Source organism: Neofelis nebulosa, chromosome 3 (assembly GCF_028018385.1).
Source record: "Neofelis nebulosa isolate mNeoNeb1 chromosome 3, mNeoNeb1.pri, whole genome shotgun sequence".
Lineage (NCBI taxonomy): Eukaryota > Metazoa > Chordata > Mammalia > Carnivora > Felidae > Neofelis > Neofelis nebulosa.
The window spans coordinates 32,598,709-32,615,272 of record NC_080784.1 but is presented as its reverse complement, the minus strand read 5'-3'; the positions used below and the strand labels follow the sequence as shown (position 1 = coordinate 32,615,272).

The 16,564-nt window shown below is 37.4% G+C and overlaps 1 protein-coding gene and 1 long non-coding RNA gene across 5 annotated transcripts in view; one reads left to right on the top strand and one right to left on the bottom strand.

The window, feature by feature from the left end:
- PPP2R2A (protein phosphatase 2 regulatory subunit Balpha) overlaps positions 1-16,564 on the top strand; it is an 87,123-nt gene that overhangs the window by 67,698 nt on the left and 2,861 nt on the right. For all 4 annotated transcript variants that reach the window (XM_058720267.1, XM_058720266.1, XM_058720269.1 and 1 more), the window contains exons 4-9: positions 1,080-1,245; positions 8,501-8,613; positions 9,261-9,438; positions 11,081-11,245; positions 12,164-12,333; positions 14,968-15,059. In XM_058720267.1, the coding sequence (XP_058576250.1) occupies positions 1,080-1,245; positions 8,501-8,613; positions 9,261-9,438; positions 11,081-11,245; positions 12,164-12,333; positions 14,968-15,059 (884 nt within the window). The remainder of the gene's footprint in view (positions 1-1,079; positions 1,246-8,500; positions 8,614-9,260; positions 9,439-11,080; positions 11,246-12,163; positions 12,334-14,967; positions 15,060-16,564) is intronic.
- On the bottom strand, positions 1,195-3,028 carry LOC131506571 (uncharacterized). Its single transcript, XR_009259040.1, has 2 exons — positions 2,817-3,028; positions 1,195-1,486 (listed from the first exon to the last, which is right to left on the bottom strand). It is a non-coding gene; the product is annotated as an uncharacterized LOC131506571 (long non-coding RNA).

The following is a 16,564-nucleotide window of genomic DNA, read 5'->3' as shown; positions in this document are numbered from 1 at the left end:
AACATTAAAAAAAAATTTTTTAAAGAAGACCTATGTCCTAATTTTAAAAAAAAGATTCAATAAGGTTTTCTTTCTGTATGGAGAATAATAACCAATGAGCCATTCTTAGATAATCTTAAACATTTCACTTGATAATTCAGCTTTACCTTAAAATAGTTGACTATCAGTAGCATCGTTCCTGTAAACTATTTTCCTATAGGTTCTTCTTTGAACTAAACTTTCAGTGTTTTTGATGGAAAGATTTTTAATCATGTGATAATAGGTTAAAAGATAAAATTCTGAACATGGTTATAACTCTTTTTCTAAGGTGTTAGTGTTAACTAAAGAAGTTCACCAGCAGTCTCTTTATCCAGTAGCTTAAACCATATTCACTCACTGATACTAAATGAAATAAATCATCGGTGTGTGCTAGGCTTATAATATAAGAAGGCTAATTTAAGGAGCGTAAACAATTGTTGATGCGTTTGTGGGGAGTGGTTTGCTGGTTAATGCTGAATGCGGACTTAGTGAGTAACAGAGCTATGTGACAGTGGTCTTGGGGTGGGTGTTGTGGTGGCCATGACATTGATGAGAGCTCTTAATGAGTTTTTTAGTGGTGAAATGACCTAAAGGCAGGCATGAGAAAGGAAGAGGAGGAGGAAAATAATGCATCATATTAAATAACTGAGGATTGACCCTAAAGTGGGCAGTGAAAGAAAGTGTGCCTCAGCCAGCTGATTCTGATAAGCTTTTATTTACTTTTCCCTTTTTGGATGAGCTCCCTCATTAAGGATACTTAGATTTTTTTTTTTTTTTTAACCAGTAGTCCTTTATTATTTACTAAATAACGGTAAATTAGTGATCAGATTGATCCGTACCCTTTTCCAATTATATTGGGCTTAATTATTAGTCTTTAGCTTTTCCTTTTTGGTGAATCTGTTTTATTTATTCCTCGAAGACCTTAAACATAAAAAGCAATTGTATTTAAGATGCAGACAATTAACCAGAATTTTGCAAGGTCTGTTGGAATTGATTACATGTTTGATTATTTTTTGAAATATTTCTCAACAATCGTCCAAATATTTTTGTTTCCATTTTAGAACAAAATCCAGTCTCATAGCAGAGGAGAATATAATGTTTACAGCACCTTTCAGAGCCATGAACCAGAGTTTGACTACTTGAAAAGTTTAGAAATAGAAGAAAAGATCAACAAAATTAGGTGGTTACCCCAGAAAAATGCTGCTCAGTTTTTATTGTCTACCAATGGTAAGTGTTAAAATTTTTTCCTTTTATATGCCCACTGTGTACACCTATTCTGTAGGCTACTTTGACCTTTACAAAGTAGAATAATTCAGAGATTTCTGCAAATAGACACTTGGAAATATGTCTTTCCCACATGGAATGTGGAAATTCTTTTTTGTCTTCCCTTTTGTATTCTCTTTTAGTTTCTCTAAATTCCGTGAAAGAGATCCTTTAGGTGTCAGTTTTCTTTTAGTACCCACACAGTCTGTAGGGAAGAAAAAAAAGACTTTACTATTAGATTTAGAGCAGGTACCATTTGTGCCACTTCTTGGCTTAGTAGCCTTGAGCAGATCATAATAGTTGAGTCAGATTTTCCTCACGGCCAAACTGGAGATAGGAGTATCCTTATGAGTAGTAAATGTGATAACTCTTAGTGTGCATAGTGAGTGCTCGTTAAAGTGTGCCTGAGCTCTCCAAAGAGTGTTTCAGTGTAAATACACACTACCTGTCAAAGGATGGTCTCCATTCCAGGATACTTTTTGGGAGAGCACTCTTTCTACTTGATACTTGTTCTTTAAGGACACAAACTGGAATCGACATACTGCCTTCTTCCCAGCAAGCCTCATGGATGGAAGAAGATTCTTCTTACACCATTTTGTTTGCTCGAGAAAAGTTATTAACTAAGAATTAGAATCATGTAATGACTACCAGAATTTAAGAATATCTCTTTTTGTTCTTCTAAATTTTTTTTATATAAGTTGTTGTGACTTGGTTTATCCATGGGGGGTTGGGTCTGAAGAGAATCGTTAAGAGTGATTGAGGGGGGTACATCCAGGTTCTAGTTAGCCATTGTCTGTAAAAATTTAAACTAAAACTTTCTTGAGGCTGTATAAGGCACTATTAATGGAATTAGATTTTAGTACCTAGACCTTACTGTCCTTTCCCATTTGCAGATGATAAAGTCAAGAGACTTCTGGGGTGACATGGTGGAGATTACTGAGTGACCCTTTCATCCAGTTTAGGCTTTATCACCCACCGTATCAAGTTCTTAGAAATACATTCCATAAAATGATGCCATTAGCTGACACCATAAATGTTAGCTGCTTCTTAGGTGACCGCGTTTCGGATCGTCAAAGCTCTCCCCAGCCAGCACGTTGAAACCCTCTGCCCCATCTCTTCTCACATAAACTGCATTTGCCTCTCTTCTCCTTATTAAAGGAAAAATAAATAGAAATAAAAATGATTTAAAGCTTATAACTTAGGGCACTATAGATGAGGGAAATGTGTTTATTCATGTTGTATGTTGGCTTCTAATCTTGGTTCACTTTAAATCTAGATGTAAACTAAGTTATTTCAACAACACTTCAGATACTGCTGTTTCACATCAAAATAATACTTGATCATATCATTTATATGGTTTCTACTTTTGGAAGTAAATGCCCCAAGTAAGTGTGCTGGGGCATACGTACCTCATATATTGGGATATTTGTTCTTAATAATTTTGGCAGTTCACTTCTTACGGGATAAATTACTATTCTTTTATAAAGGGAGATTTTTAAAGTAAAAGTTGAAATAGAATAATGGAGCCTGCATACCCATCACCCAGCTTCAGCAGTTCTCAGTTCATAGCCAGTTGTTTTTTCAGGTGCTTCTGCTTCTCCTCCTCCTCAGTATTGTTCAGAAGCAAATCCCATTTCAGTTCATTTATGGAATAAATCTCAAATATCTTTCAGTTCTCACTTGATATCCACATGTGTCTTCCGTGCGCTCTCTGTGATTTGAAATAAGCAAAGCAGTGTATAATCAGATGAGCCTTCCTAGACAGAAAACTTCACAGAGGCTCAGTGGAGGGGGAGACCACTGGGGATTCCAGTGTTTGGGTCTTAGGTATATGACTATGTAGTATTTTTCTGTAGAATCAAGTGTCTCCCAAATAGGTTTACTGCGTAAGTTTTAAAGTCATTATTTTTTTTAAATTTTTTTTTTTTTCAACATTTTTTATTTATTTTTGGGACAGAGAGAGACAGAGCATGAACGGGGGAGGGGCAGAGAGAGAGGGAGACACAGAATCGGAAACAGGCTCCAGGCTCCGAGCCATCAGCCCAGAGCCTGACGCGGGGCTCGAACTCACGGACCGCGAGATCGTGACCTGGCTGAAGTCGGACGCTTAACCGACTGCGCCACCCAGGCACCCCTAAAGTCATTATTTTAAAGGGCACTGCACAGTGCATTGTAGGTATCTTTTGTCGTTATTGTTAAAGAGTACTAATAGTTATTTGGGGATGCATTATTTTTTTGTACTAAAAAGTAGAGCTCACTGTGGAAGGATAAAACAGGTATGGGAATTTTACGCACTGCTCTGTCTGGGTGTGGTGGGATGGGAAAAGGATGGAAGGAGCAGAACTTAAACTATATCTGAAAAGCTTTATTCTTTTTAAAAGAAAGTACTCATGGGAGAACATCAACATCTCAACTCTGAGTAATAACTTTATATAATTTGGTATTGTTGTCTGTGTGAGATTAAGCATAATGATACCTCCTCCTCCTCTTGTAATGGGCCTTTACTCTCCTAAAAGATGAGAAACTACTGTGGGAGAATGGTAGGGAATAGAACTAAATATCGCAGCTTTGATTGACCCAGAGTAATCTTATTTTCATCTTTGCATTGCTTTGCCATGGTCCCATCATACACTGTCCAGTGTTCCCCAGATTGTCCTTTCTTAAGTCACTTCATAGTGCCCTCCTTATAACTTGAGTTCATTTTAATGTTTCTTTCAGTGACTTTATTCTTTTTCTCTTTCATCTCCTTTCGCTTTCTCTGAATGCTCCTCGATTCTTCCATGTTGCAGAAATGTCCATCTCTAACCTGTTGGTCATGAGTCTCGAGTATATGAGTAGTACAGAGTTCACTAGTAAATAACAGTGTTTTAACAGCTTGTTAATAAGAAGCTTTTGAATAATAAAGCTGCATTCCCACAAAGGAAACTTGGTAGCATGGTCTTCCCTCTCCCAACCCTCTTTTTATGGTGAGAGGGGCACTGGGACTTGGGGATTTCTGGAACACCCTTTACTAATTAGTATTGACAATGTAGGGAACCACCAAAGAGCAGTGGTTCTTAACCTTTTAGAAAAGACAGATTTCTTTGAGGAATAATTTTGCATGCAGCTCTATGGAGTTTGATTATTGTTTCATACCTCCAGTAGGCCAAAAACTACAGCTAAAAAAGTCACTACTGTAGAGCTTAGGAATTTCGTTTTTGTTTTTTTTTTAATTGTTAGACTTATTAAAGTATTTCATTTCTTGGGGCTTCTGGGTGGCTTAGTCAGTTAAGCGTATGACTCGTGATTTCTGCTCAGGTGCGTGTATACTTTCTCTCTCAAAAATGAACAAGCTTTTAAAAATATTTAAAATATTTATTTCTTGGGGCGCCTGGGTGGCTCAGTCGGTTAAACGTCCAACTTTGGCTCAGGTCATGATCTCACAGTTCGTGAGTTCGAGCCCTGCATCGGGCTCTGTGCTGACAGCTTAGAGCCTGGAGCCTGCTTCGAATTCTGTGTCTCCCTCTCTCTCTGTTCCTCCCCCACTCATGCTCTGTCTCTCTCTCTCCTTCAAAAATAAATAAAAACATTTAAAAAAATGTTTTTAGTATTTATTTTTCTTTTTTAAAAAAGGTTTATATTTTGAGAAAGAGAGAGTGAGCAGCAGAGGGGCAGAGAGTGGGAAAGAGAGAATCCCAAGCAGGCTCCCCGTTGTTAACACAGAGTCCAGTGCAGGGCTTAAACTCGTGACCCACGAGATCATGACCTGAACCAAAATCAAGAGTTGGACATTTCAACCAACTGAGCCACCCAGGTGCTCCTAAAATACTTTATTTCTGACCTGCCTTGTTCCCATGAACTGCACTCAAATTGTACAGGGAGAGAAAGAAACTTAAGCAGGCTCCTGAGCGGAAATCGAGAGTTGCTCAACTGGCCGAGCCACCCTGGTACCCATGTGGAGTCTTTGATAAATCTCCTGGGAAGTATGGGAGGAAGGGAGATAGTCCTTTATCATTTTTATTCTAAATTAATTAAAAACTTTTTTAACCTCTTAAGTGACAAATTTATATCACTTAAAAAATGTTGAAATTTAATATGTTTTAAAAATCTGTTTACCCAGTTTTTCATGATTTTTTAAAATATAATTTTCTTCCTAAAACACTACTAGGAACCACAGACTAATTACATTTTATTTGAAAAATTTGATACATATATTGTGATTTCTTTATATCTTTAGTAAGGATGGTGAATTTGAACAGGCCGTACGATAGTTATGAATTGGTGAGGGGAAGCTTTTCATTCTTATAAAATGAAGAGTTTAGGGGCGCCTGGGTGGCTCAGTCGGTTGGGCGTCCGACTTCGGCTCAGGTCATGATCTCACAGTCCGTGAGTTCGAGCCCCGCATCGGGCTCCGTGCTGGCAGCTCAGAGCCTGGAGCCTGTTTCAGATTCTGTGTCTCCCTCTCTGTCTGACCCTTCCCCGTTCATGCTCTGTCTCTCTCTGTCTCAAAAATAAATAAATGTAAAAAAATAAATAAATAAAATTTAAAAAAATGAAGAGTTTAGGCTTGACTTATTTATATCATGCATTTGGGGACAAGTAAAATATCCTAAAATATATACATCTTTACATAAGATTTATATACAGTATATATTACATGTTATATACAGTATATATATATATTTTACACATAGCACATAGAGAACTTTTAACTGCAAGATAACTCTAAACATTACTAGGGTTTAGATGAAATATTAGATTACAAGTTAGCAAAATTAGCGATTTTTTTCTCTTTACACTTCATCTTTGCAAAGGGCATCCACAGGGGTAACTGACACACTCTTCCCTACCAGGCAGAGAGAGGTGGTGAGGCTAGAAGAGTCCCTGCTTCGCCTGTATGTGACAGAATTTTATAAAGTGCCCCCATACACTATTTTTTTTAAGTTGTTTTACCCATTTGTTTATGAAAGGACCATTAAGAATGTGACACATTTATATGAATGCAGTTTTAGGATTATAACATGAAGTATTAAATATACCTGCTTGAGTCCATAATGATTTAAATAAATGATTGGTCAAATAAATGAGCAGGGAGAGGGGATACTTCTTACAGGAGAATTTCAAATGTATGGATGGATGCTCCTCCCTACAGGAACTGTAACTTGATTCTGTAAGTGTGGACCAGACTTAGAGACTCATTGCCAAAGAATAGAGTATGACAAGGGGGCAAAGAGTAACTGCAGTGGAGAAACCTGGCAGATCCTGCCTTAGCCAAGTGAGTGAAGCTAACATCACCAGTGGAAAAGTCATGTTGATATCATGTATACATGTGTACCTTACTTCACCTCTGGTACCTGCCTAAAAACCAGTGATCCCAGTCTGATGAGAAAAGAAAACAGACGTACCCAGCTGAGGGACATTCTACAGTACCTCACTACTACTTCTCAGAATGGTCGGGAAGATGAAAAATCAGGAAAGTCTGAGAAACTGTTAAAGTCAGAGAGACCAAGGAAAGTTGACAACTAAATACAGTGTTGTTTGGATCCTGGAGTAGAAAGGGCTGTTAGTAGAAAACCTGGTGAAATCTGAGTAAAGTCTGGAGTTTAAGCTAATAGTAATGTACAATGTTAATTTCTTAATTGTAACAAATGGTTAAATAGGATGTTGCATAAATACCATGGTTGCATAAGTTGTTGACATTAGAAGAAACTGGGTGAAGGGTATAATGGAAACACTCTGTGCTACCTTTGCAACTTTACTGTAACTCTGAACTTAAAATAAGCATTTATTTAAAAAATACTATTTCCTATATTCTTGATAACCTAGGAATTTTGTCTTGAAGAACTTGGGGATGTAGCTTTTAATTGGTCGTTTTTTTTTTGTTTTTTGTTTTTTTTTCCAGTCCTGTTAACAACTTGACTTAAATCCCTAGTACAGCAGGGAGAAGATAGATTTAAACAAAGGCTTCCAGGGGCGCCTGGGTGGCTCAGTCAGTTAAGCATCTGACTTCGGCTCAGGTCATGATCTCACGGTCTGTGAGTTCGAGCCCCGCGTCAGGCGCTGTGCTGAATGCTCAGAGCCTGGAGCCTGTTTCAGATTCTGTGTCTCCCTCTCTCTCTGACCCTCCCCCACTCATGCTCTGTCTCTCTGTCTCAAAAATAAGTAAACGTTAAAAAAATAAATAAATAAACAAAGGCATCCAGTCTGTGAAGGAATTTGTGGAGTCTTTTTCCTCTTTTTTTTTTTTTTTTTTTTTTTTTTTTTTTGAGAGAGTGCACGCACACACACGTGAACAGGAGAGAGGCAGAGGGAGAGAGAGAATCCTAAGCAGGCTCCTGAGCGGAAATCAAGAGTCAGGGCTTAACTGGCTGAGCCACCCTGGCACCCATGGGAAGTCTTTGATAGATCTGCTAGGAAGTATGGGACAAAGGAAGATAGATATTCCTTTATCATTTTTATTCTAAATAATCTTTCTAAACTCTGTTCTCTGTTAAAAATTAAATATTAAGTAAATATATATGTATGTGTATATATATGTACAGACATATATGTGTTTACATGCACAGATACATATATGTATAATTTTTCCCCTCTAGCTTTAATTACTTTTTTAAGTATTTTTTTAATGTTTATTTATTTTGAGAGAGAGAGAGAGTGTGTGTGTGGATAGGGGAGGGGCAGAGAGAGGAAGACACAGAATCCAAAGCAGGCTCCAGGCTCTGAGCTGTGAGCACAGAGCCCGATGCCGGGCTTGAACCCATGAACTGTGAGATCATGACCTGAGCTGAAGTTGGGTGCTTAACTGACTGAGCCACCCGGGCGCCCCATAGCTTTAATAATTTTTAAAAGATAAAGGACCTGGCTGTGACTTGATTTTAATATCAAATGGTACTTTATGAGTACCATTAACATAAATTTGTGATTTCTGTATTGTAGTTCTATGAATATGTGTTTTTATTCATCAGGTAATAGGAAATTTGTTTTTAATGTTTATTTATTTATTTTGAGAGAGAGAAAGAGAGGGCCTGAGTGGGCGGAGGGGCAGAGAAAGAGGAATAGAGAATCCCACGCAGGCTCCACGCTGTCAGTGCAGAGCCCGACCTGAGCCGAAACCAAGATTCAGACACTCAACCACCCGAGCCACTCAGGTGCCCCGAAATAGCATGTTTTAATGTACCTATATATATTTCTTCCATTAGTATTACTCTGTTTTTGAGGACTTTTTCATTTTTCTCTCCAGATAAAACAATAAAATTATGGAAAATCAGCGAAAGGGACAAAAGACCAGAAGGGTATAACTTGAAAGAGGAGGATGGAAGGTATAGAGATCCTACTACAGTCACTACACTACGAGTAAGTACTACTTACGAAAAAATGATGGTATGACAAATAGTGTTCTGTATTCATATTATATATGCTAGATCCTGAGCAGAACTTGAATAGGATTAACTGTAATCTGCCCCCTCCCAATAATTCTGTGACCAGGTAGGACATTAAAAACTCCCATTTTGAACAACCATGTCCCACATATAGAGGTCTCTCTGTGTCAGGGGCTGACCCAAGACCTAACGCGAGACTGTTTTATAGTCTCTGTTAGCTAACACAACCTTAAGTTTCAAGATTAATTTTCTTTGGAGGTCAAAAAAGCAGAAATGGACCAGATATTCTGGTTCCTGCTGAAAAATACCAAGAATTAGGTGCTCTGGGCCAATTTCCTTTTTAGCCATTTCAAACTGGGAAAATGTTTAGCTTTGTAAATCTCAAGCAAAAGATTGGAACTAGAACGCACATCAAATTCTAATAGTATAAAAGAAGATAAATTGACCAAATTATTTTTCTTCTCATTTCAACACTTTAAGGATCAATATCAGTTGCTGTATAAAACTAAATCTGTGTGTTATTTGTAGTGTTCCCTCAAAAACTGGAGTAAAGAACTGAACCTTAAGTGCCATTGTAAATAAATGAGCATTTTGTAATGACTGTTTTTCATGTATTGACAGGTGCCAGTCTTTAGGCCCATGGATCTAATGGTTGAGGCCAGTCCACGAAGAATATTTGCCAATGCTCATACATATCACATCAACTCAATTTCTATTAATAGTGATTATGAAACCTATTTATCTGCAGATGATTTACGGATTAATCTTTGGCATCTGGAGATTACAGACAGGAGTTTTAGTATCCATTTGGTTTCTTTTTTTGGTGTTCGGTAAAGAAGGCATGTTGTGCCCACTAGTTATTTATTCATCTCTCCTCTATGTATTTTTATTTTTTCTGCTTATAGGAGCTTCTTACTATACCACTTTTTTTTTTTTTAAGTTTATTTAGTTATTTTGAGAGAGATACAGGAGGAGAGAATCCTAAGCAGGCTCCGCACTGTCAGCACAGAGCCTGACATGGGGCTTAAACTCATGAACTGTGAAATCATGACCTGAGCCGAAGTCAAGAGTTGGTCACTCAACCAACTGAGCCACCCAGGCGTCCCTATAGCATTTCTTCTTTGTGCTTAAGTGATTAAACACTGGGGGAAGTTCTTTGATAAAGGGCATAATGTATTGATATAAAAATAGCATTGTTGGGGGCGCCTGGGTGGCTCAGTCAGTTAAGCGTCTGACTTCAGCTCCGGTCATGATCTTGCAGTTCGAGAGTTCAAGCCCCGCGTCGGACTCTGTGCTGACAGCTCAGAGCCTGGAGCCTGCTTCGGATTCTGTGTCTCCCTCTCTCTCTGCCCCTCCCCCACTCACACTCTGTCTCTCTCTTTCTCTCAAAAATAAATATTAAAAAAATTTTAAATAGGATTCTTAGAATTTTAAGTACTATTACGTATAGTAAGTTCAGTAATTAGCGCTAAGTGCTTTGCTATATAATACTGTGTATATTAAATACTGCTGCAGTCCCTGTGAAAATTAATGTTTTTAATAGTTGAGTTTTTTGTAAAAAACAAATTTGTGGAGTAATATTCTTTAAAAATGTAATTATAAAAATATGCTCACTAGAGTTGGAAAAAAATTCATACAAGTCATGATGCAATAGTGGTATAAAGTCAATAGAAATACCTTTCCCAACGCCATTCTCATTGTTCATATTATCCTTCTGAGATTTTTCTGTACAAGTGTATGATACTATACATACCTGGCATACACCGCATACTATGTGCATACAAATCTAGGGTTGTATATAAATATATTTAAGTTTGTCTTCCTTTTATTTTTTAAGGTTTTGTAAATGTTAGCAGTTATTACCGCGAGTGTCATTGTATGTATTTTTAAATAGACCTCATTTGAAAAATTAACACCTTATTGGAATTTATACTCTACCCATATTGTATAAAAGAGCCTTTTTCCTCCAGTCTAGTCCCTTTAACAGTCTCGTTAGTGAAAAGTCCTATTTATCAACCATTTATGTTTCTTTTTGTTCTTTTCTAGTTTTTACGTTAGGTACATCAGCTCCATTTTTGTGGTGCAGTAGGTTCCCCTTGAAGTTTTTTACTTTTGTTTGGAATGTACACTAACTCCTGTCAATATTTAGGAAGATAACTTATCAATCGGTTCCTTGTGGCTTCTGGGATTTGTGTCACACTCAGGAAAAAAAGGCCCTGCTACATTCTAACAGGATATAGAATTCACCCATGGTTTCTTCAAAGATTTTTCCCCAAGCGTTAGAATCCCTCTGGGATTTATACTCCTTTAAGGAGTAGAATGCAATTCAGGATTAATACTTGTGCTTAATTAAGTTTATGAATGAATTTTAGATTTGAGAACTGCAAGATTATATTTGCTCTTTTTTCTAAGTGGAAATTCCTTAATAAAATGCTATTCAGATATTGTGGATATCAAGCCTGCCAATATGGAAGAGCTAACAGAGGTGATCACAGCAGCAGAATTCCATCCGAACAGCTGCAACACGTTTGTATACAGCAGCAGTAAAGGAACTATTCGGTTATGTGACATGAGGGCCTCTGCCCTCTGTGATAGGCATTCTAAACGTAAGTTTACTGTGTCTTTTTTTCAAATGATAACATTTTCTGGTTTTTTGAAACTAGTGTCAGATGTGGTGACTGCATTTACGTAGGTTTATAAGTCTGGGAATCTGTGTCCCCGGGGTCTCCCGTGCCCTTTGCCAAGCTGCCTGACTCTACACGAGGCTCTGGAGCTTACTCCACTGGAACAACATGAAGGCCCTCCTGGGAGCATGTCTGTCGATGTCCCAGTGGATATATTTTTAAATGGAATATGATTTTTTGGGAACCTGGGGTTAGGCTCTCCAACTCTGTATTCAAGTGTAATCGGGTTTTTTTCTCCTTCCCTTCCCCCCTCCCTTCTCTCTTTTCCCCCTGCCCTCCCTTTGTCACTTTCTATTTTGAGTTTTCTCGGAAGACCTTTCTGAGAAGAGCTTTCCTTGGTTTCAAAAAAAATGAAAAAGCGCCAGGTTAAAAAATTAAGGGTTTACATTATTATTGTCTTCATGTTACTGTAGACGTGAAATTCATTTGGTACGTGCCTGTTATCAAAACAGTTTCACCTGGCCACTAAAACAGTAGACTCTGGAATGAATTTGGACGTGTGTTTCCTTGCGGTGGCAGTACAGGCAGTCGTGGAGGATGCGGAACCCGCAGACCTGGTGCACTCTGAAGCCCGAAGCTCTGGGGGGAGCTTAGCTCCCTTAAACCAGCCGTAGGGCTCTGGGTGTGCGCTATGTACTTGGGCGTCTTCGACGTCGGCACTAAATCACTCCTAAGAAACCTCCAGGGAGGTTATGTTCGTGTAGCCAGAGAGGTTTTTCAGTTCTATATACTAGCCTGTCATCTCTGACTCACTTGTAGGAAGTTGTGAATGGTTGTCTCAGCAAGTGCTTTGTCCGAGCCAGAATATTATACAATTTGCCCTTTTTTGCTTGTTTTTAGTGTTTGAAGAACCTGAAGATCCCAGTAACAGGTCTTTTTTTTCTGAAATCATCTCCTCTATTTCTGATGTAAAATTCAGCCATAGTGGTCGATATATGATGACTAGAGACTATTTGTCAGTCAAAATTTGGGACTTAAATATGGAAAACAGGCCTGTGGAAACATACCAGGTATTTGCAGTTTTTTCTTTCAATGAGCATATACCTTGTTTACTTCTAAGTCTTTATAGTGGATTTTGTACTACATGTTAATCCCAGTACAGCATGGTCAGCCCATAGGCTTTTTCCTTCAGACATCCATTGAGTATGTTGCTTCCCCTAATGTTAATTTTATGTATACTTTTGTAGGTTGTGTTGTCTATTCAGTTAAAGTGTGATTTTGCTACCAGTTTGGTTCAGTAGTAACAACTCTTCTTCCCCACCCCTGTCTACATTTACAGTGAGGAGGGGAGAGCAAGCTCTCTATTAATGTCTAGGTGGGGAAGAGGATTGGGGAGAATGGCCAGTCCTACTGGAGATGTCCTGGTTGGAGTGTGCACAGTAGTAGTTTAAAACTGAAGCTGAACTCGGGCGTGCCCAGTCAGGTGGACCGGCGTTCTGCCTTTTGGCTGATAACTGTTGTCTTAAGCTAAAGGAGAAGGGCTTGAAAGCCCAGCAGACGGCTCTAGGTGTTGCCTATCTGTTGTAGGATGTTAGGTCTGGATTCTCTTCTCGTCAGCCAGCCACTACCATTGATCCCCTATCTCTTCTAGAGAAGAGAATGAAGGTGTGCACAGCTGGGAACAGGGTGGAGGGCAAGCAGAAACCTGGGGTGAAGCCCTAGGCTACAGTGTAGAAAACACTTAACACTGTTGTATGAATAGAGAACTTATAAACGGTACCTTCTTTATGTTATATGTCTTCCATAAAATTAGAACAACGTTTCTCTAACTTTTTAATCCTCTTTGACAAATGTAAACTACTTAAGACTCTTCTTAATGATACTTGAAATTTTAAAATAAATGCTGTGTTGAAACAAAAGCAAATATATACTGCTTTGTTTTCACGTTACATTTGTGTGACCTGCAAGATTGTAATCTATTTCCTGGGGTTCCTCACCACCACCACCCCATTGCCATTGAGAGTAATTGATTTGAACCTTAACTTCATACACTTAAAATTGTTTGGTGAGAAACCCTTATATGTGCATTCTAAAACTTTGTTGGATTGTTAGGATTTACCTCTTTTTACCAGATTTGCAGGTTTTCTGCTTATGCTGAATTAGTGATTCAGAGTAGAGTCACATTATACTCAAATGTAATGTATGCAGATTCAACTCTTAACTGAATTTATATAATCCTCTTTCTGAGCTGTGTGACTAAAGGGTATTTTGAGCTTATTAATTTTTTGCCTTCTAACTCTACATGAGTTACAGTTCTTCTGTGTTAACAAATTTGTGCTTAATGTCACATAGACATGGCTGAATCATTCCACTATACTTAATTGAAATGGACACTTAAAATGACTTAAGGTTGTTTCGTAAAGAATAGAGAATTCTGAGCATTTAGAAGGTACCTGCTCTTTTCTGTCATTATTCATTTTATAAGGCTCTCTAAGTAGTCAGTAAGATAGAGACCCCTTTTTCCCTCCCTCTGGTCACAACAAAAGCTTTGGAATGTCCTTTGTAATTTAACAGTGTTGATATTGAGAAAAATGCATCATTTCTCAGAATACTTTTTAAATACCAGATTTAATGATTTTTCTGGCTTATCCCCTTGTGAGATACTAGTGAGTAAAATACAGAATTATACTTCAGAAAACGAGTACCTCTTCATTAGTTTTTGATACTCCATAAGGAATATCAAGTAATAACCAATTTTTTTAGTGATGCATACCTCGAACTTCATGTTCGAACCTGCAACTTCATGTCATGAAGTTGATCCTTGAACAACATGGTTTGAACTCCGTGGGTCCGCTTACACGTGGACTGTTTTTCTATAAAAACAGTATAGTGCCATAAATGTATTTTCTCTTCCTTATGATTTTCTTAATAACATTTTCTTTTCTCTAGCCTACTTTATTATAAGAATACACTGTATAATACATATTACATATAACATTAAAAAAAATACATGTTAACTTTATATTATCAGTAAGGCTTCCCCAGCCAAGAGTAGGCTATTAGTAGTTAAATTTGGGGGAGTCAAAAGTTCCATATGGATTTTGACTGCAGTGGGATTAGCACCCCTAATCCTCATGGTGTTCAAGGGTCAGTTGTAATTTATCACCAAACCAGGGGCGCATGGTCATGCTGCGCATAGTATGGGTATGTAATGATAATATAGGGCTTCAGTTATTTATGCCCAGGAAGTAGTTATTTAAAAAGGAAGTAAAACATAATAATTATGTAATTTATGGATTGAAAACCAAGTGTTAACATATTCAACTACAGATATAATAATAATAGTCTTTAATTATCATTCTCTTATCTGTACCATTTTCAAATGTTCTCTAGCCTGAATAATTAGTCAGGCCTATAAAGTGTTCATTTGCCATGCCCCAAAGGGTATTTTTCTCTGTCCTACAATGGGAAAATGTGTGTTCTTGGAAAGGGGCTCATTTGTTTGTAAAAGAATAAAATTATTGCCTTTATTGTTACCAAGAGAATTGAATTTTAATAAGATTAAATAAAGTGTGTATGTATCTCTGTATATTTCTTTTTTAAAAAAACAAGGATTTAGTTAAATTGTTTTCCTAATATCAATCAGCAGATATTAAGATGTAAATAAATATATCTGTAATAATGCATTTGTACTTAAAACTCAGGTTCATGAATACCTCAGAAGTAAACTTTGTTCACTGTATGAAAATGACTGCATATTTGACAAATTTGAATGTTGTTGGAACGGATCTGACAGGTAACTGATTTTAATTTGAACTTCTCATTCAATCGTGCATTTCATTAGAGGAAAGAAATTTGCTATTTCGCTTCTATGGTTGCCACGTTCACTAAAAATACAACTTCTTTTAGATTGACACAAATTATAAATCCTGACTTCATTTTCTTTCAGTTTCCTTGAAATAAATTCAGTAACCTTATAGCAGTAACAGCAGAAAAATATTAAACCTGTTTCACTAATAAATATGAAAATGCACAAAGAAGTCTCAGGATCTTAAATTATGACTTAAATGTCTTTAAATATTTCTCTTTGTGAACCAGATCAATGACATTTTTGACATGCCAGTAGTTAAAATGGTGACATTTCAGTTTGTTTGTTCATCAGTTATGAAACTGTTTTTAGAAATATTTAGTCAGTGAATATTTCGTTTGGAATGCTACACACCAGTTTTTGCAGACACTACATTAATATCTCATGGAAGTGGTAATTATCATCTGTAATTTTAACCATATTGCCATGAGTAATTAGGATTTTTATAATCCGCAACTTTGCCATGGTATGCTTCATTTTTACCATGTCATGAATATGTGTATCATTATTTCCAAGGATAAATAAGTCTTAATCTTTCAGCTTTTAGTTTCAGTAGAACAGAACATGGTACAAGAAAACATAATTTGGGGATTACCTAAACTTGCCTTCAAGGTAATTAGAGGTACTTTTAGTTTAATTGGGGACGAGTCTCGTGATATTATGTGTTAAAGAGGATGATAGAACTTAGATCGTTTATCTTTGGCATGACTTTTAAAAGTACTTTTATCTGATTCTAACATGACACCCAGTAATAGGCTGACCAGAGTGCACCTAGACTAGGAACAAGCAAGCTTTGCCTTTGAATGCACTAACCCCGAGGCATCGAGAAGTTTCGAAAAAAGAAAAGAAGAGGAAAGGAGAAATCAGCAAGTAGGAAGAGAAAGAAGACACTGATTGAATAGAATACGGCACACTGCTGCAACTAGTTAGTTCTTCCTCACACGGTTGAAACTGTTGATTTCCCTTAACCTTAAAATAATCTTTTGGAAATGATTTCAAACTTACGGAAAACTTGTAAGGGTGACACGTCTTATTTAGCCCTTACTCAGGTTCTCCTGGTACTGTGCTGGGTCATTCTCTTTTGCTGGGTCTTTTTCTCTCTCTCTATAAAGACGTGCAGGTAGGGGCTCCTGGGTTGCTCAGTTGGTTGAGCGTCAGACGCTGAATTTCGGCTCCGTTCACAATCCCCCGGTTTGTGAGTTCGAGTGCCGCGTCGGGCTCTGTGCCGACAGTGCGGAGCCTGCTTGGGATCTCTCTCTCTCTCTCAAAAGAAATAAATAAACATAAACTAAAAAAAAAAAAAAAAAAAAGACATTTAAACAGACGCACATACTTTATTTGTGAACCAATTGAGAGTAAATTCCAAACATGCCCCATTGCCCTAAATTTAATTTAATGAGTATTTAAATTTAATAAGTATTTCCTAAAACATA